A 25,886-nucleotide genomic window follows, 5' to 3' on the forward strand; every position below is an offset into this window, starting at 1 on the left:
GCAGGCATCTGAAACCTCAGCAGAGGGACAGGGAGTAAAAGGAAAGGCCCCGACTCCACTGAGCAGCTGGCCCTCCCTGCCAGGGGAGGGGGCACTTTAACTGACCTTGAGAAGCCCACCAGGAAGCAGAGGCACAGACTGAACGGGAGGGCAGGCCGGGGTGGCCAGCAGGGGAACTCAAGCAGGGGGACCAGCTACTCAGTCTTCACTTTCAGATGGGCCTGGCAAGGCAGCCCCACCCAGGCCAAAGCCTGACCACTCAGCAGGTCTTCTCTCCCCCAAGTCCCTCCTGTGGGGCCCAGGAGGATCTAGAATAAGCGAAGGGTGAGACAGGGTGGGAAGAGGTGTCAGGGCCAGCCGACACTTCTGGCTAGGGGGTGGCGTTGGGGGTGGGTGGCCAGGGGTCTTGGTGCAGCGCAGCCAGCCGGTGGACCTGCTGCCCCTCACTGAGGACAGGGCCTGTGGCCTGCGCCATCTCTGTGTGCACCCCATCAGCCCCGTGTGGTGGTTCTGTGTGGGAGATGGTCCTCACCTGGTAACCATGTCCACCCACAGCACCCCAAGTGCTGGATCGCTTGCCATTTGGTCTGAGGTTCCCACTGTTAGGTGAGAACTGTTTGGATTTCATCCTGTGGTTTGGATATGACAAGTCATCCATTTCACACTTGCCCATTCATTTTCATTTTGCTGCCTTGTGACCGAAATATACAAGGGGTTGCTACTAGAAGTGCAGTTTGCTTATAGAATCCCACATGGGTTCATTTGCTAACTGACAGCTCTTTCTGCTAAGTAGCAATTAGCCCCCTGATTTCAGCCATAAAGTATGCATGTAGGATGACACAGTTCTTAAAACTATTTAAGTGATGGCTGCTGTCCTGGTTTAAAGATTATTGCCATCAAACAATGCTTGGTAACCCAGGAAAGCAATAATCAGCTAGTCCCTAGGACAGACATAAGTAAATAGTGAGTTAGGCTGCACATAAAAGTGTTTATCCTGATACATACTATCTGATACCATGCAGATGGGTTCATTGACTTGGTGACTAGATGCTTAGAGGGCACCTGCTGTGGCCTGGTCCTGGGGAGGGCACTGGGACACTTTGGTAACAAGATCCTGCTCCCGGGGTGCTCAGGCCAGGAGCAGGAGTTTCCAACACTGTTCATGGCCCCTACAAGACGGGCACAACAGAATTTCTCACCCATCTCCAAAGAGAGGAGAAAAGCAAGAAGATCAGTTTCAAACAGCTAAACTTTCTCAATGTAAGACACTGTCCTTGAGCTTGAGTTTTCTTCTTGTTTTAGTGTTAAACTGAGAAGTAGTGACATGAAGTGGTAGTTGGGATTTTGTGTTTAAACACCTTTACTTGGCAAAAATAAGTTGCCTTGAAACGCCTTTGGCCCATGACAGCCGGAAGTCTAGGCCCCTGCCTTGAGGCAGCCGTCACTTTCCCAGTCCAGCTCATCAACAGGCCTCTTCTCCCCCAGGGTCCCCTGTGTTCCCACATCCCTCCTTCCTAGGGTCATCAGTCCACATCTGAGTCTCAGCCTCTGCCACACTGGACTGTGGCTGCCTTCATAGTCCCTGACCAGAACAGCCCCAGCCACCGTCACATTCATATGGCCAGTATAAATGTCCTCCATGTAACAGTCTTTAAAACCTGGCCTCCTGAACAGCTGTCCTTCAGATGGACTGATATAAGAATTTCAGATTATAAATCTGTGGTTGCAAATCCAGGTTCCTACGCCCCCTTGCTCAGCCCTGCCAAATCGGCCGCTCTGCTGCAACTTGCACGCCCCTGGTGATGGGGAGCTCACTACCCACCAGGAAATCCTTCCATGCTTGCCCAGCTCCGGTCTTTTAAGTGTGCTGCCTCTGCTTTTTAACTGAGACATGATATGCACACAGCAAAGCTCTCTCAAGCCCTTTCCTGATCATAAAGTAATTTCTCCTGTTTTGGATAAAAACGAAATCAAACAGTGGTATTCTTTTGTTCCTGGCTTCTTTCCCTCAACATTGAGTCTGTGAAAACGGTCCCTTTTGTGGTACGTACCTGAGATTTGCTCTTGTTCGTTGCTGTTTAGTGTTCACTTATGTGAAAAGACCACATTATCAATCTATCCTTTCTGCTGTTGATTACCACTTGTTTCCAGTTTGGGGCTATTACAAATAAAGACATTCTGCAAATTCTTGATCACGTCTCTTGATGAACAGAGTACTCTTCTCTTGGGCATATACCTAGGAGAAGAATTGCTGGATTTTAATGTTGGCAGTGTGCAACTGTAGTACAGTAGATACTGCCAAATGGTTTCCCAGGGTGATGGTGTTGTTTTATGGCCCCGTGAGCAATGCATAAGGGTTCCAGTTGCTCTGCACACCGCCACCTTAGTTATCTAAGTCTTTTAGCTTAAACCATTCAGGTGGTAGGTGGTACCTCATTGTACTTTTAATTTGCATTGCCCTAATCAGTAATGAGAAATATAGCTTCATTTCACGTGTTTATTGGTGACTTGGATAGTTTCCTCTTGAAATGACCCTTCAAATATTTTGCTAATTTGAGAGAGGGTGGGTGTTTGTCTTTTATATGTTGATTTATAGAAGTTTAAAAATACATTCTGTCTATGAGATCACTGTTGGGACAATTTTCTTTCTGTCTGTGGCTTGCCTTTTAACTCTCAGTGGTCTTTCATGAACTGAAGTTCCTAATTTTAATGAAGCCCAGTTAATCAGTCTTTTCTTTTATAGTTAGTATCTTTTCTGTCCTGGTTAAGAAATCTCAGGCAGGACATGTTGATTGGTGCTAGTAGCCAAGGGTGGTGGCTAAGAGTTCAGTTTCTAGAGCCTGAAGATCTGGGTTTGAACCTCAGTCCTATCATTTTTCTGAGCCTCAGTTTCTCTGTCTGTTAAATGGGCTCACATGCCATGGTTGGTCAGCAGTCACCGTGGTGGTTTTCACTGCTGAGAACCTTATCTGAACTCTTCTGGGATTTAAGCAGTCACTTTTAGATGCTACTTGGTCAGTTGCTTCCCAGAGCCTGGCCTCTGTGTCCCCCTACCCTGGGCAATTAGAAAGAACACCAGTCATCCGCCACCAAACCCCAAGATGGATTCTCAGGTCTGGGTGAGTCCCTGTTTCCAGGAACTTCTAGGGCCCCACGAGCGTGGGGCCCTCCAGTCTGACCCAGCCCTCTCACTTGTCAGAGGAGGGGGCAGGAAGAGAGGGCAAGGGGGCTGCCCAGGATCCCAGTGAGGCTGAGGTCAGGCCCCTCCCCTCCCCACCCCACCCCCGCCCCAAACCCACTGCCCAGAGCATGAGCGCCTGCCTATCCCTTTGCTATGTTTCAGTGGGGACGCCATACTACATGTCACCAGAGAGGATCCATGAGAACGGCTATAACTTCAAGTCCGACATCTGGTCTCTGGGCTGTTTGCTGTATGAGGTGAGTGTATGGCCCACGGCCCAGCGGCATTTAGAGGGGTGAGCGTGATGGGCACCCAGCTGGGGCAGGGCTCACCTCACCAGCTCGGTGGAAATCCGGGATGCACGTCTGCCTGTGGCATTGGTACCATCTGGGTCTGGTCCTTCACCAGTCCACTCTGCCCAACGTCAGCCTGATTAGCACTGTCAGGCAGGAAGGGGTTAGAGGGATGGCCAGTGGGAGGCTGGGTGCCATCTCGCCCCTGGGCTGCTCAGATCTGGGAAGGGAGACAGACTGGAACCAGACAGAGTGTCCAGTGTCTGCTTGTTGATGGAAGGAGCACAGGCAGGGGGATCTGGTTGCCCCGGTTTCCCTGGTAACCAGGGTGATTCTGTTCAGTGTCTGTCCTTTACCCATGGACCAGACCCCACGCAGGGCCCCTGTCAGCTCAGGCCCATGCCTCTGAAATGCTCCCCACCAAGAGGGGGCCACGAGCTTCTAGGTTCAGACCGTGGGTCACCCTAGAGACCACCAGCCTCTCTTCCTGAGCTGTGAGATGGAGCTACCAGATGGCCATTTCCAGATCTGGTGGCCAGCCTGGATAAAGGGACAGGAATGTTTCTGAGTCTTGTTAGGCTCAGACATGAGACAACATGAACTTTTGCTGCTGCTGGGGAGGCGGAGTACTTTAGTATCTCCAAGTTGGCAGCCACACCCTCCTGCTGCCATGGCCCACCCCCTGCTGAGCAGGTCTCCTGTCTGTAAAATGGCAGTAGTAGCATCCTGCGTTGTCACAGGCCAGGTAAATGAAATAACATTTCATTTTATTTCAGGCTTTGAAGGGCTTTGAAGACCCTCCAGGGCTGAGAGACACCAAACATGCTTTGGGTTTAGAGTTGGAATCTTGATTATTTTTCTGCTTTCCTGGGGTGGATTTGAGCGTCCCTGAAATCTGGCTTAGAACCAATAAGCTGAAGAATCTCCCAGGGCAGCGACATGTTGAGGTAGCGTCAAGGGGCCACCAGGAGTGCTTTGGAGTTGCAGAGACTTCTTTGTTTCCTTGGGAGTTCTGGCCCTGGGAATTGACCTCGTGGCCCGTGGGTATAGACTTCAGGAGTCAGCTGCCCGCTGCTGAAGCGCCAGGACTGGGGTGGCTATGCCGTCAGAGTCTCTTGGCGCTGAGATACCTGCTCACTGCATTACAGATTAAGGCTATGAGATCCAAACGCTGATCCCTTTACAAGGTTTAAACTTCACAGCGTCTTTCTTTTTAAGCCAGTGGCCTGCTGTTAGTAGCAGACATTTCATTTTAAAGAGTGGTCTTGTGGTTGAAGATGAGGCCACGTGGAAATGTGGCCCTGGTGGCGTTTTTGCCTGAGTCCCCTTCTCCTGGAGGTGTGCTGTGTGGGGGTCCCAATGAGCCCTCCTGATGGTCTGTGGGTGCGCCAGGCCCTGGTAATCAGAGGTGGGGAGCAGACTGTGTTTCCTGGGCCTCACAGGGGCGTCTGTTGTAGGTGGAATTTTTTATAAGCACCAAACAGGAGTAGCCCATGGAGGTGGTGCCCCCTGGGAGCTGTGGTGCATCAGGGCACAGGGGCTTCCCCCGCTGCAGGGATGAAGCGGGCTGAGCTGGACTACTTCCCACGTGGGGAGCTGTGGTGGTGACTGGGTGAGAGAGACGCGGGGCCTGGTGTGGGGGTGCAGGTGTAACGGGCTCACACCTGGCTCATGAGGTGTGGACAGCACCCGGCTCAGAAGGCCCTGGGCGGTCCGGGGGCAGGTCAAGGCATCGCTCTTCCTGCCCCCCTTGCTGCCTCTGAGCCCCTGAGCCAGGGCACATGAGCAGCTGGCCACATTTCCCTTCTCGCTTTGGCCAGCGGGGAGCCAAAGTCCAACTGTCACCTGTCACCCGTCCCCACAGAGACATGGACACTCACCTAGTCCAGGTGGCTCTCTACTTCTCTGTGCTGTGTTTGGGATTTCTGTAAGTCACTTCCTGCCTCTGAACCACGTGAGTCTCCAGATGGAAACAAACAGGCGCGCAGGTGGCTGGGATATAACGGCCCTGCTGCTGTCCTCGGGGCTCCGGAGCTGGTGCCAAGCCGTCCGCACCAGTGCCCACTCCCTAGAGGCAGACGCTGTCCTCGAGTCCCTGCCATGGGCGCCTGAACACACGTATAAAGAGGGAGCATCCATAGGGGCTCCCCAGCCTGGAGGGGCGGGTTTATCTCAGTATTGATTTGCTGGCACTGTGTGGAGCTGTGTGACTCGCAGCCAGGCATGGGAAGTCAATGAAATCAGACGAGTCCTGCATGTGAGGGGACAGCTGACCTAAACCCAGTGGCTCTGGGTCTCCGACAGAAGAGGACTGGTGTGGTTGACGTGCTGGCCCCTCTGAGGGCAGAAGGCAGCTTGGGGCTCTTCCCCAGGCTACCACCCCCAAGCCCTGTGGGAAAACAGAACTGGATATTTTCCCAGCAGACGGGGAGGGAGATGCACCTGAGCCCAGGGCCGTGGTAATTGGAAGGAAGCATCCCCCAGACACGGCTGGAGCCCCCACTGCACAGCCTGGGGGGTGCCCTGAGGGCGCCAGCCTGTAGAGCTGCGACAGGCTCTCCCACCCCCATCCCCCCCACCACCCATAGATCACTTCCAAGGCTTCTGAGCGGACCCAGTGGAGCACCCCTGGGCCAGGGCGGCGAGCGGCAGCACGGAGCCAGAGGAAACCGGCACACAACAGAGACAGGCTCACCCTTTCTTCCGAGCCCCAGTGTGGACTGGGAGTATCAGGAGTCCCCGTGACAGATTACCAGTTGGCCTGATACAACATAAAATTATAATCTTCCCCCTTGGAAGCCAGAAGTCCACAATCAGTTTCCCTGGACTCAAGGCAAGAAAAGGAAAAGGCCACCTACATTCCTTGGCTTGTGATCTCTTCATCATATCACTTAAGTCAACGGACCTCTTCTGTACTCCAGTCTCTCTGCTCCTTCTCACAAAGATACTGTGTTTATATGTAGTAGGGCCCACCTGGATCACGCAGGACTCTCCCCCTATCTAGGATCCTTAATTTTATAACATCTGCCAAATTTATTTTGCCATATAGGCAACACATTTGCTGACTCCCAGGATTAGGATGTGAACATCTTTGGGGACCTTTATTCAGCCCACCACATCACCTTCCACCTGGGCATCCAGATGTCCACTGAAAACCTCCTGAGGTCACCTTAAGATGCTGCTGTCGCCCCATGGCTAGTGAGGAGCTGCCACAAAGCAGTACACCTGGCCTGCACCCCTCTGGTGGGTGCCAAGTGGGATCTGTCCTCAAGAGGTCAGCATGGGACAAACAGGCCTAACATCTCAGCAGCGGGGAGCCGCACTGCCCTGGACATTGGAGTGGATCCCAAGAATGACACCAGGCCAGTCCCAGCTTTGCTGTAAGGGAGGAAGCTGGCTGAGAGGGGTGGAGAGACCTTCCAGGGTCACACAGCAAGAAGTGGCCTACATGGGCAGTGGTACCCGGGCATAGATACCCACCCTTCTGTGAACAGGAGCTGAGGAGGTGGTCCTTGTGGAGCCAGGGCCTCATCCCTTCTCCCCAGCCAGCAAGGGAGGTGTGACAGTGGAGAAGGAGATGCGGTGCCTCGGCTCAGAGCCCCTTTTTGGGGGAAGGACTGGTTGTGAGGAGCCCCCAGCAACTGCAGTGGCCCCTCCAGGAGTTCCCAGCAGGGATGCCTGAGTTTGGCCTGTTGGAAGGCCTGGTGCTTTGTTTTCATTACCTGGCACGCCCGTGGAGGCGCTCAGCAGGCCGCCTGGGCTCTGCAGAATTTACTTATTTACATGGGAGCTCAGCTCTGAGCGTGGAGCTGAAGGAATCAGGGTCCTCAGTGGGGGGCCTTCTCACAGCAGCCTCGAGGCTGAGACCAGCAGGAAAGTGGGCCGGAGAGGGAGCGAGGGAAGACCAGGGTGGAGCTGTGCCTTGTGTGGAATCCTGCTTTATTCTGGCTTGAGCCAGAGAAGGGTCTGGGGAAGCAGGGCGGCAGACTGCTTGGCAGCTAGCCCCTGGGGTCAGCCTTCACTCCCAGACAAGATTGGGAGAAACTGGTGATGAGATGGATGTCTGAGGCCTTGACAGGGCCAGAGTCAAAGGCAGTTGCTGTCCCCTCTGAGTCAGAGACCACTTCTCCTTCTGACATCTCAAATCACACACCAGTTTCCCTGAGCCCTCCCGGCGAGGGCAAGCGCCCATACTCGCCCATCTCTCTGGCCATGTGTCATCCCAATGACGCCAGGGAGGAAAAGTTCTGCATCTGAGGAGCAGCGCTGAGAGCCGTAGCATTGGCAGTCCTAACGAGGCAACCAGTGTCAGCCCCAAACAGCCATTCCTCCTCTGCTTCGACCAATCAGAGGTGGGTGGTTGCCGGTACAAGGGGATCTCGACATCCGGGCTAATCGTTCTAATCCCAGTGTCTCCAGCAACCCCAGAGGTTCCTTCACAGCGTGACGCTCTGATCCGGGTGGAAGGCCTGTGGCCAGCAGCTGGAAGGGGAGCGGCCTGGGGAGGGGGGCAGGGGGATGCCGCTTCCACTAGAATCTGCATGTACGGATGTAGAAGCCGCTGTGAGCCAGGGAGGCTGAGAGTGCTCCTCTGGCAGAGCTCACTGCTGACCCTGTTCAGAAAGCGTTTCTGAAACTGGGGAAGGCGCTGGAGGGAATGGAGAGGTTATCTGCAGGGAACGGCATGTACAGGGCTCAGGCCTCGCCATTCAAGGGCCCTTTTGTGCAAATCAGATCAGGCTGGCTGGTTGAAAGGATCACCCAGTCCCTCTCCCAGGTCAGACACATGGAAAACCAGAGCCCATGTTAGTGGGGCCAGCATTTAAACATCCTTTCTACTTTGGACAGAAACACTTTCCAGGAAAATCCGCCTTAATCCACCTGCCTTGACTTGAAGGGCACCAGATCACCCTGAGTGACCGCCCTGGAGCCTCAGATGCTCTCTGCCGGGGCAACAGATGTCCCTTTGAAACTGCCCAATTAACCCTTTGCACCTGATGTTCTCGTTTTAATTATTGGAAATACATCACCCAAGCGATGCCATTTTGCACGCTAGTTGGTAAAGACAGTTCCCCGTTTCTGCACACCCCTCCTGGTTTGCCAAGTGCCACGGCCACTCCCTGCAGCCTTCCCATGGGAGGTTTCACAGTCCAGGTGGTCTGCAGCCCTCCTCAGAGGGGCCCAAGCCCCTGGTCAGGCGGAAGAGAGCGGTAAGGCTCAGCACCTCTCTGAAATCACTCAGCCAGGGCCCTGGGCCCACAGCTGCTGCTCTGGGGAGACTCCTGACCTGGTCCAGAGGAAACCCCAGGTCTCCAGGCCACACTGCCTCTCCAAAGGCCATTTGGAAGCCCAAGGACACTGTGGGGTCTGAAGCCCCCTGTGCCTCCTGAAGGAGGCAGGCTATACTCTCAGGGTCAGCTGACCTATTCACAGGCTGAACAGAACATGGGGGCAGGCCAGGAAACTAAAGCTGCCAGGCTACCTACCACGTTCTGCCCTGAGACGGGGTTCACTGGCCCGCCCTCTGGGGCCTGACGGGGAGCAAGGATTCCTCAGGTGTCGCGGAGACCCTGGCTGCGGCCCACGTACAGAGCAGCCCTGGCACCGGCTCCTCGAGGGGAGCCAGGGCCGAACGTCCAGGCGGGCACAGGCACCTGACAGTGCTTGAGTAGCAGGAGGAGTTGGGCCGTCATCTGGAAGTAGGAGCGACAGGAGGCACTTTAACCTCATTACGGCTTCATCAGCAGATGGGGCCAGTGGACACCTCACTGGGCCGCCTAACACGGCCACCCCTCAGTTCCTGTGTCCCCTGTGAAGACACCCCCAAGGGTGCTGAGTGGTGGGGTGGGAAACTCAGCTCGTTCCCTGATGGGGCAAGAACCCACCAGGGCCTCCACAGCCCCCAGGAGAGGGCTTGCTTCCAGAGTGGAGCCGGACGATGACAGCTCAGGTTGGGACCCTCCTCCGTGCTGGCCAAGGCTCACTGCCACCCTGCAGGGGGAGCCGTGTCCATCTCAGATGAGGAAATGGGGGGCCGGGCCCGCAGTGAGTGAGTGTGGAGATGGGTGGGATTCAGGAAGCTTCTGTCTGGAGTGTCTGTGAAACCCAGGGTCCCCGGCCCTGCATTCATGGGCAGCCAAACAGCCCTGCACCCCCTGCTAATGTCTGGACATGCAGCTTTCAGGCAGCAGCAGCCACTGCCCTGAACCCTGGGCTTCCACAGCAGCTCTGTGACAGGCTGGAGCACAGCCAGAATGAAAGCCAAAAATGCCTCCCCACCCCCTCCACCCCACACATCAAATGTTAGTCCTTAGATAGGTTCAGTTCAGTCGCTCATTTGTGTCTGACTCTTTGCGACCCCATGAACCGCCACACGCCAGGCCTCCCTGTCCATCACCAACTCCCACAGTTTACCCAAACTCATGCATTGAGTCGGTGATGCCATCCAACCATCTCATCCTGTCATCCCCTTCTCCTCCTGCCCTGAATCTTTCCCAGCATCAGGGTCTTTTCAAATGAGTCAGCTCTTTGCATCAGGCGGCCAGAGTATTGGAGTTTCAGCTTCAACATCAGTCCTTCCAATGAACACCTAGGACTGATCTCCTTTAGGATGGACTGGTTGGATCTCCTTGCAGTTCAAGGGACTCTCAAGAGTCTTCTCCAACACCACAGTTCAAAAGCATCAATTCTTCGGTGCTCAGCTTTCTTTATAGTCCAACTCTCACATCCATACATGACCACTGGAAAAACCATAGCCTTGACTAGACGGACCTTTGTTGGCAAAGTAATGTCTCTGTTTTTTAACATGCTGTCTAGGTTGGTCCAAGGAGTAAGCGCCTTTTAATTTCATGGCTGCAGTCACCATCTGCAGTGATTTGGGAGCCCCCCAAAATAAAGTCAGCCACTGTTTCCACAGTTTCCCCATCTATTTGCCATAAAGTGATGGGACCAGGTGCCATGATCTTAGTTTTCTGAATGTTGAGCTTTAAGCCAACTTTTCCACTCTTTCACTTTCATCAAAAGGGTCTTTAGTTCTTCACTTTCTGACATAAGGGTGGTGTCATCTGCATATCTAGGTAGGCAGTTTCCTAAATTTACTTCTCAAATAGACATCCTCCCATGAGTGTCTTCAGAATTGCTCTTTAGAAATACAAGACCATGTGACAAGAGGAACCCACTAGTCCCAAGCACAGATCCTCCTGAGCAGGGCCTGTCTCCCCATGCCCTGTGTACTTACGACCAAAATCAGCACCTGGGAGCTGAGCTGTGGGCAGGCAGGCGCCTGCACACAGCTGGTCCTCAGGACACAGATGCGCCTTCTTCGTTGCCCTTAGTTTTGTCACTGAAACCTTTGTCCCATTTGATGTGCTTATGTTACAAGGATCGTGTTAAAACTGCCTCTTGCTGTTGCACCCCAGCTTCCTCAGGATGGGGGGTGGGGAGCCTCGCTGGACAGCTGCTGCAGTGAGGACCTGGAAGCACACACTCCCCCCTGCCCCCGCCCCCCCCCTCCCCCCCCGCCGGCAGGAGCAGCCCCTTCTCCCCTGGACCTCAGGGCCAAAAACTCCTCTCTCGTCCCTCTCCTTGCAGATGGCAGCTCTTCAGAGCCCCTTCTATGGAGACAAAATGAATCTCTTCTCTCTCTGCCAGAAGATCGAGCAGTGTGACTACCCACCTCTCCCCGGGGAGCATTACTCTGAGAAGGTGGGTCTGCTGCCACCGGGGCTGGGCCTGGTGAGCTCCGACGACCAGCGAGGCTCCCGGAGGGGCTGAGCCTGGGTGCACTTAACAGGGTGCAGAAGGAAGTGACTTCTCCACTTCCTGCTGTGAGGGACTCAGGGTTGGGGACAACAGGAGGCACACAAGGGGTGGCAGGGCCTCGCTGGCCCCGCGCTACCATTGGCAGCCACTTCGCTTCCATGAGAGGAAACCACAGCAGGCAGACCAGTCTCCTTGCTGTCACAGACCTGCGTCAGACCCTTTGGTGGTCTTATTTTCAACATTCTACACTGAGGGCAGGGGCTCTGGATACAGACTCTGACAAGTCCAGCAGTCAGGCTGTGATGGATAAGGCTGTGGGAGAGTGTCTTCTACCTCAGGTCCCTCTTCTTAAGCAGGGCTGATGTTTTGCCTTCATGGATAATAGGTGAGGAGGAGAGGACAGGTTTACAGCCCAGAGTGGTTAAGAGTGTAACATACTCACCCTCACTCTTCTTGGGCGAATCTCTGAACTGAGTCTGTTTCCTCATCTGTAAAATAGCGGTAATCTTGGAATCTCCCGCAGAGGATTGAGGTAAGGCAGGGGGGATGTGCTCAGTCCAGCACCAGGCTAACGTTTACCACCATCATCAGCCAGAGTAGCCATTGCTGTAGCAGAGCCTGGCTCAAAGGAAACACTCCATGGGTTGTGTTCAGGGTCAGGACTAGGGGGTGTGACAGGGAGTCTGAGTCTCCCTGGGCCCACCCTGCAGGACCACAGGCCATCGCCTCACAATAACAACAGCTCATGTTAAGGACTGATGAATCCCCCTGCCCCTAATGCCATTTTACCAGGAAGGTTAAATGACTCAGACGGGTTAAGTAACTTGCTTGTGATGAAAGCAGTGTTTGACCCAGATGACCCTGCACCTAGCTGCCATGCCATCCTGTTTCCTGAGGGTGGAGCCCTCTTCCATAGCCAGTCGTCCAGCCAAGGCAAGGCAGCGTCCAGACTGCTCACTTCACCATTGTGAAGGTTCTGGAAGGAGCAGTCCTTGCCCACCAGGCTATAGCGACCAGGTGTCCCAGTGTGTGCTAACCCTGCATCCAAGCAAGCTGACTAGAAGCGGCCTCGGCCACCCTTCTCCTGGCAGCCTCTGTTCCCATGCCTGCTGGCTCTGCAGACTCCCGGCAGCAGCCAGAGGGCGGGCAGGAGTGCATGTCCCTAGAGCTGCTCACTGCACGCTCTTGTGGCTGTTGCTTCGTGGCTTGCAGAGTTCTCCTGTGACCTTTGGAGGAAGTACTTATGCTCTGGGGTGGAAGCTGGTAGGAAAGGAGAAACTAGTTGAGTTGTTCACCAGCGTAACAGTTGCATTGGTTTTTCTCCCCCTGGTTTTGGTTTTTTTTAATCTGTAGGTATTCTCGGTTGTGCCGGGTCTTTGTTCCCGAGGGCTTTTCTCTGTTGTGCTGAGTGGGAGCGGCTCTCTAGCCGCGGTCCACGGGCTTTCACTGCAGTGGCTTCTCTCGTTGCCGAGCACAGGCTCTAGGGCACACAGGACATGGACACTCAGTAGTTGCGGCTCAGTACTTGAGGTGCAGGGGCTTAAATGTTCTACAGCATGTGGGATCTTCCTAGATCAGGGATTGAACCCGTGTCTTGTGTTGCCAGGTGGATTCTTTTCCCCTGAGCCACCAGGGACGCCTTGAACTAGGAGTTTTGTTGGAAATTGTTAAGAAGGTTGGAGTCATACCACCTGGAACAAATGACTTCTCTGGGCCTCAATTTGCCAGTCAGTGGGAACTGTCAGCTCTGTCTCATGGTTATAAAGGTGGAATGAAGGAATTCTCATAAAGCCTTTGGCCCTCTTCCCTCCCCAGTCAGTCCTTCCACCATCCAGAGTGCCTCCACCCCAGAGCACCTGGCTTTCACCAGCTGTGTGCAGCTCCTGGAGGTGTTAATTCTTAGCACTGGAGCCCTTCTGCACACCTCACTTTTGAAGTTCTATCTCCTTTTAGGAATAAGACACTATTTCTCTTTTGAAAATTTTCAGGCATACACTTGTTGCCAACTGTGTGGTCTACTCACAGACTACCTTAATGTGGTTTTCTTGGGCACTTTCACAGCCACTGCCCCCAAACACTACGGTTCTGGAGTTTGGTCTTGCAAGCTCGGCTGCATCTGGCCAGGAGCTTCCCAGTGTTTATAAAGCAGTGAAATCTCCAGTAAGGCACACAGGCTGAAACCTCTGCCAGGAGGAGGAACCCCAGATCCCTCAGCCTGGAACAGCTCAGGAGTGAAGCAGGAAGTGCGCACCACCAGACCCACTGGCCCGATCCCAGAGTCCATGTGAGCCCCCTTAAGTCAGGATCTCCCTTCTCCCTGCTGCGCCTGGCCAGCCCTTCCAGCAGCAGGTATTTAAATGAAAAAGAAAAAACTGCAGTGAGCCCAGTGATGCAAGTTAAGATGTAGGCTTTCTAAGGTCATTATTTTAATTACCATTAAAATAATTGGCACTCTGGCTATCAGAAGAATGGAGGTGATCAGAAGCTCAAGGTACCCCTCCCCCACCCGGAGGCAGGCGCAGCCTTCAGTGTCTGTATAATTAAAAGCTCCGTCTTTCATGAGCACAATAAAGAGGCCAGGGGGTGGGTAGACTAGAGCTCTGCTGCATGTTAATGCATTTATTATGATCAATAAGCCCTTGCCTTGAGTTTTGCCCTCTGCTTTGGGCATCTGCATGACTGACAGCAGACACACACAGAGTACACAGATTTACCCAGGAGTGGAGACGGCAGAAGTTCACAATTCTTTGGAGGCAGCACTCTCAGGGTCTCCAAGACCTGGCCTTGGGACCAGACAGGCCAAACACTGGCCCTGCGCGCCCACCACTCACCCGTCTTGAATGTCTCTGCTCATCGTGTAGGAACGGTGAGGGTTAATGAATTAATACAGAACCTCAACAAAGCTGCTTGGGAGTAATAGGCATCATCTGTCTTTTGCAGTTACGAGAACTGGTCAGCATGTGTATCCACCCTGACCCCAACCAGAGACCCGACATCACCTATGTGCACCAGATTGCCAAACAGATGCACGTGTGGACTTCAAGCACCTGAGCGTGGATGCAGCGTGCCTTCTCAGAAGCCACACCTTACCTGCCTTACCTGAGTCTTCTCCGAAGTGGCCACCTGGTAGCTGGGACCAACTAAGACTAGAGGGTTCAGCAGGTTCCCCAAAGAGGGGCCCAGGCTTCATAGCAGATGCTGAATACAGGGCTGCTGGGGGGAGGGGCACTGGTCACGTGCTACTGGTGGTCACATTTGAAACTCCTTTCTTTAAACTGTTGTGAACACTCTCAGCTGGGTTGCAAGGGGTGGATGGTTCAGTGAGCCACTGACACACCCCTTATATCTGGACTGTAATGTGAATCTTTTGGATAATTCCTTCAGTGACCTGTTAAGGTCTGTAGTAACAGGAGAATACAGGAGACTCTGATTTGTAGTGAGCCTTTTAAAATGGATAGTGGCAAGTTTAGCTCTTAGAATCTTTTCAAACAATCAAGCTGTGTGCTTAATTTACTCTGTTGTAAGGGAAGAAAGTGGAAATATTTTTTTTTTAAGTAGAGTGGAGATTTTCCTAATATTTTTCTCTGTTTATAACTTGATAAATGACGACGAGGTGAACCCAGCATCTGACATAGAGGCAAAGAGTATTTGAAAGCCATGAGTGTTCTCCGTGCAGTCGGCTCAGCCCTCTTCTGAACACCCGCCAGCACCGGGCCCTCATCACTGGCCTGAATGCTGGGGGTTCATTTAATGATCAGTGTGAAGTGTTTTCCTCGCTGAGAAGCATAGGAAATAAAACTATATGGGCTTTGTGCTGGTCCTGCACCTTCCTGGCATGACCCTGGGCAAGCTTCTTAACCTCTGAGACCATTGCCGCATCTATAAAATGGACTTAATAACATCTGTCTTCAGGGTTGCTGACAGAATTTGAGATAAAATATGTAAATTATCTAGCTCATGGCAAATGATCCAAAAATGGTAGCTACTCACCCCTTCACAAAGCTGAAATCCACGGACCATGCAAGTCAAGAGTTAACGTACAGCTGTAGTATTTGTAGAAAACCAGAAGTATGTTCACTTATTTCTTGCTCCCAAATAGGATTAACTGTGAAGATTAATTTATAAATGTGAACTTAAGGAAAACTGAAGCTCTGAAGGAAGTAGTCTGAATTTTGTTTTTACACTCAAGTTAATCCTCAAATGGTCTACATAGTCGCCCACTGACTTGGTGACAGTTCAGCCCTCCAGACAGCGCATGTGTCCGCCCCACTGGTGTCCTGGTCAGGCATTCCTGGGGACAAAGGATTTGGGTCGGGCCAGTGTGCCGATTTCTTGTGTGAACTCTGTTCTACTGTAATACTGTCGCGTTTGAGAGATTTTCTTCAGATGCAGCCTCTGCTTTGTACTCATCCTCCATGGTTGAAATAAAATGGGTAAGAGGGGTCCTTCTGTGAATGCGTATGATTCGTGAGTTCTTTTAAAACAGCTTCACACTGCAGCACAATCTCTAAAGCTGCTTTTAAAAACACAATTTCTCAGGCCCCAGACACTGAGTAATCTGGGAATTTTTTTAAGCTTCCCCAGATAATTTTGATAAATCGTCAGCCAAGTTGCTATCCTAAATAATCGCATTGTTCTCCGCACCCCACTCCTGGCAGTTTAACCGGGGCAGCTTGCCCAAGACTGGGTTCACTCTGGGAGACCATGGCACCGGGCCTTTCTCATGTCCCCAAGATGAGCAGGCCCTGGAGGACAGTCAGACTCTGTCTGTCTGGCACTTAGCACTGAAAGTTTTTCTGATTCCAGGCAGACTTTTTGCAAATATTCTGCTTATGGCTCTCAGAATCCCTACTGTGTCTGTCTCCCTTGGCAGTATCGTCTTTGGACACAGATGAACTAGCTTTCTGCATGCCATCAACTTTCAACCCCTTGAGAACAATTCTGCTTAGTACAAGGACCCTCTGGAGGTACACAATTTCAGCCATTCAGCAGGCCTGAGTATTGGAAAAACAGTCATCTCCTAACAGACAGTAAGTCCCAAGCATTCTTGGGACGTCTGTGAAACTGGGCAAAGTGGAGTACACCCAGGGTCACGCAGCCAGAGCAAAGCAACACTGTCCACCTACCTGCTTGTTCTCGGTACTGAGAACCGATGAGTGGTTCGTTCCTACTTGGCTGTGCTGCACTCATCCTAAGCAGCCAAGAAAAGGAAGAAACCTGGGACTACCCTGAACAAAGAGAAAAGTAAGTTAGCAAAGGGGTGGGAAACCACTAGCTCTGACTTCAGCCACTTAATTTTGTTTTCATTTTTTATTGGGTTCATTCAGCAAACGCTGGCCGAATGCCTTACAGGGGGAGCCTCCATTGCCCCCAGTCTTCCAGAGCGGTAGCCAGCTAGCCACTGACACCATTCAGGACGTGTCCATTGTTTGGACTGTTTCTTCCAGCACCTCAATTTCCAGGGTTGTGACTTTTTCAGTGAGGACAGCAGTGGTCCCTTTCTCACACCTGTACCGGCCAAACCTAGTGAGAGAAAGACAAAAGCAGAGAGTTAGGATCCTCTAGGGGCCTGACAGAGGGCTAGAGAGAGGGACAAGTATTTAGGGGGCAAGCCGGCCTAGACTGGAGTCCTGGCTCTCCTGACTCCCAGTTCTTCGAAGCAGGGGGGATTCCACTCCCCCAAAGGTCACTTTCCTCGGCTCTTAAGTGCTACAAAATGGGGCTACAGGAAGACAGGATGCACGTGGAAAGAGGTAAGATCGAGCACCTGGCACTGAGTGGACCCTCGGATTTCCTTCCCCACCTCCGCATCCCCAGGAGATGCATTTGTTCCTCTGCCTTCAAGCTTCAACCTCCCTAAAGCATTAATAACCATTAATACTGAAGTTACCTTCAGTAACCAGCAGGAAGTCAATCCTTTCATTAAGGTGCCACTGCCCCGGATGACGTAACTGTAACCTTAAACATGGTAAAAATATCTGGAAGCATTAACAGTACAAAAATGACCCACAGCCAGACTCTGGGCTTGTCACTGTTGACCACACTTGAGACTCAAGAAGGGAGAGTTAACTGTCCCTAAAGGGACACGGTAGATCACCACTAACGCTCACCCAGCACCACTTGGCCTAGGTGAATCTGAAAGGTTTCTCTGAGCTTGGCAGCCTCTAATCTCACAGTGGGACCAGGGAGACAACACTGTCGAAGCAGCACAGGTCCGCCTGTTCCTCTCGCCTGTCTGCAGCTGAGACACTTTCTGTCCGCGGACGCTGCTGGCTGTGCCATGACCAGGTGCTCCTTGAAAAGCCATCCTCTCACCTGGCAGCTTGTGCTCAAAGAGGGCAGGAGACAGAAAAAAGGGTGGCATAACAGCTCTGTACAAAACCAGGAGTTTGTACAGCCACGAACAGTGGGCCTTTAAGTTCTGTGAAACCCCCCCACAGTCCCCACCCTGCTCTTAAAGGGCCCGAGCAGCAGCACCTCCTTCAGGTGTGCCCACCCCCGGCTCCGGTGTGGAGACGGTGCTCCTTCCCCAACTGGACGGACCCTTGGAGGCTTGTGGCCTTGGAGCCAGGGCCCCACGGGACTCCTGTGTGCTGGACTCCTGAACCACAAAGTCTGTGGGAGGAGTGGAGTCTCCTCCCACCCTGGGTTCTGGCACCTGGTTTCAGCAGCACAAAGGGAGCACTTCTACCTGAAGCAACAGGGGACCGCAATACCACGCTGCAGAGGAGCCAGTGCGAACATGCAAGGCCAGGTCCAACACAGCCCAGGCCCGAAAGGTTGCTTCCCTTCCCACCCAGGGCCCGAGGAGTCCCATGGGCTCAGCAGAGATCACCTTGTCCAGGCCCGAGGTGATCCAAGACAGGTGCCCAGAGTCCCCACCCCAAGCCAGAGCTCTTCTCTGCTGTGCTGTCCTACCTGTCTCAAACACTCCGCGGGTCCACGATGCTGAGCACACACTGCACTGAACACCTGCTACTTCTCAATGTTCTTTCCTTTCCTTGTGAATTACCCGACTTGGAGTTGAGTACATGTGGTGGGAGCTGAAGCAGCACTGAGGAAGGGGGTGTGCTTGCTCTCCTCTAGCCAAACTCGCGGCTGAGTTTCTAACTGCTCCTGCGTACATTCAGATGAAGGCCGCTGGAGCACAGCTCAGGAGCCACGTATTGAGTGGCTCAGCCTCCAGGAAGAGGTTAGGCAGCTGCACAGCCGTTCGAGACTGCTGCTGAGCGGCTCACCTGCCACCAGGGCTGGCCACTTTCCAGTTACATAAGCAAACTGATGCACACCTCGCCCCCTCGCCCATTCTGAGCTGGGCTGCAGCGCCAGCTCAGCACATGCCACACGCTAAGGAAGTGGCATGGCTCCCTCCACAATAGGAAGAAGCACCAGTTAGCTCTCAAAGGCTAACTTCTGGAGACTTTTTAACCAATGGCTGATAACCATTTCAGACTCTTGAACCACTCGGAGAAAATGCTATGGGCTGGCTGCCCCGGAAAATGTACCTTCTCACAGAACTTCACACAGATTTCAGAGGCATCTTTAAGGAAGCAGAGAAAGGCCAGCACATGCTGAATTCAAACCTCTCCCCATAATCCACAGTCTAGGAATCTGTCCACTCAACATCTCCCATCAACATTTTACAGATGACATCACTTCCCTATACTTGACAGCAGTTCCCAGTCAAAAACTGATTCAAAGGTCTATTGAGTAAAGCTGGCCTGGGTACACTGGCTTAACATGGGTACAAATAAAAGGAAGTCCTATTCGGATGCCATGAATATAGTAAGGGTGGCCCACCAGAAGCCTTCACTTACCTGGTCCCCTTCTTATTGGGCACTGAGTACGGACGGAGAAAATCCAGCTTGCTCTTGCTGATGACACACAGGTCAACGTTACTTCCAGACCCCAGGTCATTGAAGATCCCGGCTGCTATGGCTTCACTCACCAACTTCTTAGCTTCCTCCTCCTGAGAAAGAAAATAGCAACAAGAGTGTTCCCAGTCGAATGGAGGGCCTGCTCTGGTGTCCAGAGTGCTGTCAGAAGCAGGAAGAGAAAAGGGGGAGGGGAAAAGGCCAACCTGTGAGGTAGGCATCATTTTTAGTGCCCATTAATGAAGGAAAGGTCTCAAAAGTACTTCAATGATCTGCCCAAGGTTCTGCAGCCGGTAAGCAAGAGAACCAGGCCTTTCAAACCCTTTATGCACACATGCCCTCTTCAACAAACTTTCACGTCAGACACCTGCCACGTAATAGGACTGTGGGCTGATAGCAGCTTTTTCATCTAAAACGGGGGTTGGTGAACTTGTCTAACAAAGGCCGAGGTAGTAAATGTTCTGGGTTCGTGGACAGTCGCCATCATAACTACTCAGTCACGGCAGCACAAAACAGCCACAGAATACGTAAACAAGTGGGTGTGGCTGTGCGCCAACACACCTTCACCAAACAAAAACGGGTGCTGGGCCAGATTTGGCCCATGTGCTGTAGTTTGCCGACCCTTGATCAAAAATGTCCAAAATGGTTGGAATCTGCTTCCTGGTAACATAAGAAAGAAAGTCAATATCACTGTGAAAAAAATGAACACCAAAACACAATTCTGGGGAAATGCTAGCAGAGCCAAGGCCGAGACCTCCTGCACTAGAGACCCTGTCCCCTCCCACTAGTAAGTCTGCATGCTTGCTGAAGTGATTCCTTTCTGGGAGTCACTTACCTTTCCTTTAAGAGCAAGTCTTAAGTCTCCAACAATTACTGGTAAAAAAAATGTAGATTAATTTATTTCTTACTCAAGAAGCACCAGATTCAAGTAACTACAACACAAAATATTAAGGGCTAATGGATAACTGAGAAGGAGCTGTGAGAACACTGGCTGGGTCAGCAAAACTTCAGGAAGGGCCCTCACACCAAGCACTCAGAAAGCAGAAGGCAGGCGCCACAGGCAGCAGGGCAGGACCTGGGGGACAGCAGGCTCAATCTCTTCACACAAGGACAAAAAAAATGAACCAGTCTTGCGAAGAAGAGACTTTAACTTGGGCTTCAGCCCCCTTCCCCACACACGAGGGCATGGAGTCCAACTGGCAAGCTGAAATACAGAGCTCATCCAAGCAACATCCTTGGAGAAACTCGGATGCCTGGCCCAAATTCCAGCCTGAGATCAAAGAGAGCAAGTTCACTGTCTACAAGTACTGAGAAGGGCTCCTGCTCCTCAACCTGCCCAAAGCCAGTAAGTAGGATTCCAGTGACATGAGCGCCCTCTACAGACTCAGAGAAGGCCCTGCTGGAAGTGGGATCCTCAGCAACCCAGCAGCAGGGGCTGGGGGTTATTCTTATCTTTATCCCACCAGGTTTTCCCACTTTCTGAGTGGCACCTATGTGGCCTCAATAAAATGAGTTATTCTCTTGTGTGTATTCAGCCCCACAGAATTCATTCAAACAGGATCCTCTCCTTAGAAGTTCTCTCCTGGGATTCCCAAGTCTATGGAGGTCAAAAGCCTTACCAGAAATCAGTGAAGATGGGAGCAGAGAAAGCATCTTAGAGGGGGAGGTGGCTGCTGCTACCATTCAGTTCAGTTCAGTCGCTCAGTCGTGTTGGACTCTTTGCGACCCCATGAACCACAGCACACCAGGCCTCCCTGTCCATCACCAACTCCCAGAGTTCACTCAAACTCACATCCATCGAGTCGGTGATGCCATCCAGCCATCTCATCCTCTGTTGTTCCCTTCTCCTCCTGCCCCCAATCCCTCCCAGCATCAGGGTCTTTTCCAATGAGTCAACTCTTCACATGAGGTGGTCAAAGTACTGGAGTTTCAGCTTTAGCATCAGTCCTTCCAATGAACACCCAGGGCTGATCTCCTTCAGAATGGACTGGTTGGATTTCCTTGCAGTCCAAGGAACTCTCAAGAGTCTCCAACACCACAGTTCAAAAGCATCAATTCTTCGGCGCTCAGCCTTCTTCACAGTCCAACTCTCACATCCATACATGACCACAGGAAAAACCATAGCCTTGACTAGACGGACCTTTGTTGGCAAAGAAATGTCTCTGCTTTTTAATATACTATCTAGGTTGGTCATAACTTTCCTTCCAAGGAGTAAGCGTCTTTTAATTTCATGGCTGCAGTCACCATCTGCAGTGAATTTGGAGCCCAAAAAACTAAAGTCTGACACTGTTTCCACTGTTTCCCCATCTATTTGCCATGAAGTGATGGGACCAGATGCCATGATCTTCGTTTTCTGAATGTTGAGCTTTAAGCCAACTTTTTCGCTCTCTTCTTTCACTTTCATCAAGAGGCTTTTTAGTTCTTCTTCACTTTCTGCCATTAAGGGTGGTATCATCTGCATATCTGAGGTGACTGATATTTCTCCCGGCAATCTTGATTCCAGCTTGTGCTTCCTCCAGCCCAGCGTTTCTCATGATGTACTCTGCGTAGAAGTTAAATCAGCAGGGTGACGATATACAGCCTTGACGTACTCCTTTTTCTATTTGGAATCAGTCTGTTGTTCCATGTCCAGTTCTAACTGTTGCTTCCTGACCTGCATATAGTTTTCTCAAGAGGCAGGGTAGGTGGTCTGGTAGTCCCACCTCTCTCAGAATTTTCCACAGTTTATTGTGATCCACACAGTCAAAGGCTTTGGCATAGTCAATAAAGCAGAAATAGATGTTTTTCTGGAACTCTCTTGCTTTTTCCATGATCCAGCGAATGTTGGCAATTTGATCTCTGGTTCCTCTGCCTTTTCTAAAACCAGCTTGAATGTTCAAGCTAGAATGTTCAAGCTGCTACCACAGAAACAGCAAAAACCAACCACTAAGTTAACAAACGCAAAATCATTCCAACTTGTTTCGGGGGACCTGGGGGGGTGGGGTCTGTGTATCAAAGCACCTTGCTTATACCTCTGCTCCTGACCTCCCGCCTCCTCTCCTCTCCTGCTTCATTCTGCTGTTCTCATCACTGACGCCGGTGCCCTGAGCCAGCCAACAGTACTCAGTGGTTGTCACAAGCACTGCTGGCAGCACTCAGGCCTGCAGATTTAAATTTCCCAAATTATTTAATACTTGAGGATGGGGATGAGGAAGACTTACAGAACCTGAAATACACACAATATGAGACATGCTCATCTAATATCAATCCATTACAATCCGCTGATGCCAAGGTGCCAACAGTGCTGAGATTACAGGTGAGACTTCCTCTAGTTTACAAATATTCTTTAATGTGAGTAGATGAATGTACAAAACTTAAAATTTTTTTAACTTAAAAATTAATGCAAAATATATTACATACAACCTGAATTACTCATAAAATGCTTTTAAAAATTGGGGAAATAAACCTTCTAAATTCCTCCCACTACCACCCCTTCAAATTCTAGGAAAGACAATTCATTAAAAAGGGAAATATCTCAAGTCTCTGATTTTTTTTTTCTTTCTGTAGTCCTACCCACCTCTCATACACACAGGACCGAAAACGTTAAAGCACCTACTATAGTGTGTCAAGTACTGAGGTAGACTTTGATGATCATCGTCATTTCTACCCCTACCCTTAACTATCTTCTGAGGTTGGTGTTGTCAGAAACCAAGGCAGAGAGAGAGTCAATGACCTGCCCAAGGTCACACAAATAATTAAGACAGGACCCTGGGCTCTAGGGCCAGAGGGCCATACCACCACACCAGCTCATAGGTAACGTGTCTCAGCTGTGAGCTGGGGGCTCCTGACCAAGTTGGGAAGACAGCAGCCCCTTGATTCAGGGTGTCATTCCTCATCAGCAAAAATCTTCAGAACCTGAACAAGTATAAGAGAAAGATGAAAAGTAAAAGTCGCTCAGTTGTGTCCAACTTTTCGCAACCCCATGGACTATATAATCCATGGAATTCTCTAAGCCAGAATACTGGAGTGGGTAGCCGTTCCCTTCTCCAGGGAACCTTCCCAACCCAGGAATCAAACCGGGGTCTCCTGCATTGCTGGTGGATTCTTTACCAGCTGAGCTACCAGGGAAGCCCAAGAGAAAGATGGTGGTTGCCAATTTCTCGTTGAGCCAACTCACAGACCCTCTGATGGTCACTTCCATGGTGGGAAAAGCACTGCCCACAGACCACCACCTAAACATTTCTACAAGGTGATATGGCAGAGATGAACATTAAGATCCAAAGTCTTATTTCACATATTCCTCACCTCCACCAAAAACCCTCAAAAGACAAATAGGGTGAAAATTACCAAGGCTTTTCTGTCTGCCCATTATTTACATAGTTAATGCCTTCAACAAATATTTGCAGACACCTACTATGTTCCAGGAACTGTATCTTATGACAAATATGGTCCTTTACCGTAGTATCTCCATACCCAGAATTCTGAACATATATGCAAATATGCTACTGGGCATATTCATACTGTGTTTTCTTTATAGTGGATTTTCACAATTAAACAAGTCTTGTCTTTAACACGTGCTACCAAATATTTAGGGAAGCTACTGAGAAAAACCACAGACTAAAAGCAAGAGGTAGGGAAAACACATTTTTATCTGTCTCTGGGTCACAGTAAGTGCAGAAGCATTGTTTCTTCCCTTAGGATTCATTCTTCATGGGGAAACCACCTCACTTTTCTGGAAGCAGCAAAGGGACCAGAGTTCTAGGGAGAATCCACTTGGGGACAGCTGCTACACACGGGCTGTGACCCCAGCTGTTAAGGCCCAGTGTGAGGCGCTCTCCCACTGCCGGGCCACCAGCCTCCCCTGGCCAGCTGCTTGTGGATTTACACTGCTAGTCACAGGGGAACTTGGATTCAATGTGTACGCAGAGCAGCCGGAGTCATCCAGGCTACCTCCCCCCACCCACCCTCCCCCACAAAAAAAGCTATGTAGGCCAATGGCAGCTTCCTTTAACTGAGCTGCTCGCCGAAAAGATCACCATCATGATCCCGGTGCTCAAAAGTTAGTTGAGCAACCCAGGTTCAAGGTCATCAAGTGGGGTTGGAGGCAGACAGAGTGTGTTTCAGTCTCCAGCCTCCTACTTCCTCATTGCTGTGCACCCTTGAGCAAGTCATTCCACCTCTCTGAGTTCACTCTCCTCTGTAATATAGTGATGATAACTTAAGATTTATCACACGATTACTGAATGGGTCTGGCACATGGCTATTGCTTAAAAACTGGTAACTTATTTAATCCAGCAAGCCAGAGGGCTCCAAGGGACATAATTTATCTCCGAAGAGTGACTGACTGTACCAAACACCAGGCCAGGAGAAGGAGGTCCAAACAAACCTGCTGGCAAACCTTTACACAGTGCAGTGGAGAAGTTCCTATAATAATTAATCCAAGCAAAAAGCACACTCCCTAAACCAAGTTCAGAGAATATAAAAGGAGCACTTCCTGCTTTATGGCTACAAAGACCAAACTAACTGGGAATATCAGTCCCCCGGGCCACCCCTGCTTCTTAAATGAGATTACAATAAGAGTGATGTACTGTACTACAAGTCGGCTGTGACAAGCAGCACTTTATAGAGCTATCTGTTTGTCTCCATCACTGCATCGCACAATGTGTCCCTGGACTCCAATGTGCAGCTCCATTTACCGCTACATGACAAATGGGCAGCACTTGTAAAAGGCACAAAGAGGTCCGCACCGGCCATGTAATGGTCACCACAGCTGTACCCGAGTGCTTGAGGGGACAAAACAGACCCCCAAGTTCATTAAACTGACCAGTAATGCATCTTTCAAAAAGTGCCTTAGGAATCGTACAGAAAAGGCTAAAATAAATAACTCAGCATGGAAGGCTAATCTGAAATGGTGTTTGATAAATTATTTATAACACAGGCGATTGTCTGCATTTAATATTGGAGCTACTAGTAGCATCTTTAAAAGATGATTTATGGGTTGTAATGCTATTAAACTTTATATTGGCCCACTGCTAGCTATAAAGTCTGCTGAGATTTAGAGAATGAGTTTTAAACTGTCACTGCAACATCAGAGGAGATGGAGACTGTATTAAATCTTTACTTTAAACCTGTTATCTAGAGAGTTGCATTTTGTAGACACTCACAAACTGATAGATTACCTCGGCATCCACAGTGGTACAGGCCCAAACCAGTCCTGCAAAGAAACTTTTCTACATTACTCTTGTCTGCAGCAACAGTCAGACCTCTCTTCTCACTTCAGTGATCTTTAGACTGGGAGTGTCACCAGAGTAAAATGTAGGGGAGCTAGCCAATGGGCACCCTGGACAGCTCAGCATCAAATTAATCCTCTTTAAATAAACCCTGGGCATGCTACTGCTGTGCATTATGAACAGTGCTTTATGGTGGGGCAGGCAAGGTACTAAATATGCATCTGACTGAAAACCCAATCTACTATTTTATATACAGCTGCAGAATCTGAAAACACACATATATGGCAAGTCATTTGAAACAACAGATTTGTAACTAAAATTTTTAAAGAAGTTAAAACAAAACTGCTTATTTCCTGAAAAATACATTCCATTTATGTGGCTGAGGTGCAAGTGTTAAGCAGGCTGAAGAAAAGAGAAACACTCAGCCTTTTTCATAACAAATGACACTCCCTGGCGCTCTTGTTTTCCAGGGCATTTCAGAGGTGCCCCTTGCTTTCTGTGCCCCTGTCACACCAAGAGCCGGGGGCGGCAGCAGCTCTCCTGCCTTTGCCTGAGGGGAACAAGGATG

The 25,886-nt window shown here is 50.9% G+C and overlaps 2 protein-coding genes across 2 annotated transcripts in view; one reads left to right on the forward strand and one right to left on the reverse strand.

Moving 5' to 3' along the window:
• The window catches only part of NEK6 (NIMA related kinase 6), an 85,177-nt gene extending 69,508 nt beyond the window's left edge, over positions 1-15,669 (forward strand). The window contains exons 8-10 of the mRNA XM_052647935.1: positions 3,344-3,438; positions 11,065-11,178; positions 14,176-15,669. Of these exons, the coding sequence (XP_052503895.1) occupies positions 3,344-3,438; positions 11,065-11,178; positions 14,176-14,286 (320 nt within the window). The 3' untranslated portion in view covers positions 14,287-15,669. The remainder of the gene's footprint in view (positions 1-3,343; positions 3,439-11,064; positions 11,179-14,175) is intronic.
• Positions 15,670-16,526: 857 nt separating this feature from the next.
• The window catches only part of PSMB7 (proteasome 20S subunit beta 7), a 56,470-nt gene continuing 47,110 nt past the window's right edge, over positions 16,527-25,886 (reverse strand). Inside the window, exons 7-8 of the mRNA XM_052648081.1 lie at positions 19,053-19,204; positions 16,527-16,758 (exon numbers count right to left, since the gene is read on the reverse strand). Of these exons, the coding sequence (XP_052504041.1) occupies positions 16,647-16,758; positions 19,053-19,204 (264 nt within the window). The 3' untranslated portion in view covers positions 16,527-16,646. The remainder of the gene's footprint in view (positions 16,759-19,052; positions 19,205-25,886) is intronic.

Source organism: Budorcas taxicolor, chromosome 11 (assembly GCF_023091745.1).
Source record: "Budorcas taxicolor isolate Tak-1 chromosome 11, Takin1.1, whole genome shotgun sequence".
NCBI classification, from domain to species: Eukaryota; Metazoa; Chordata; class Mammalia; order Artiodactyla; family Bovidae; genus Budorcas; species Budorcas taxicolor.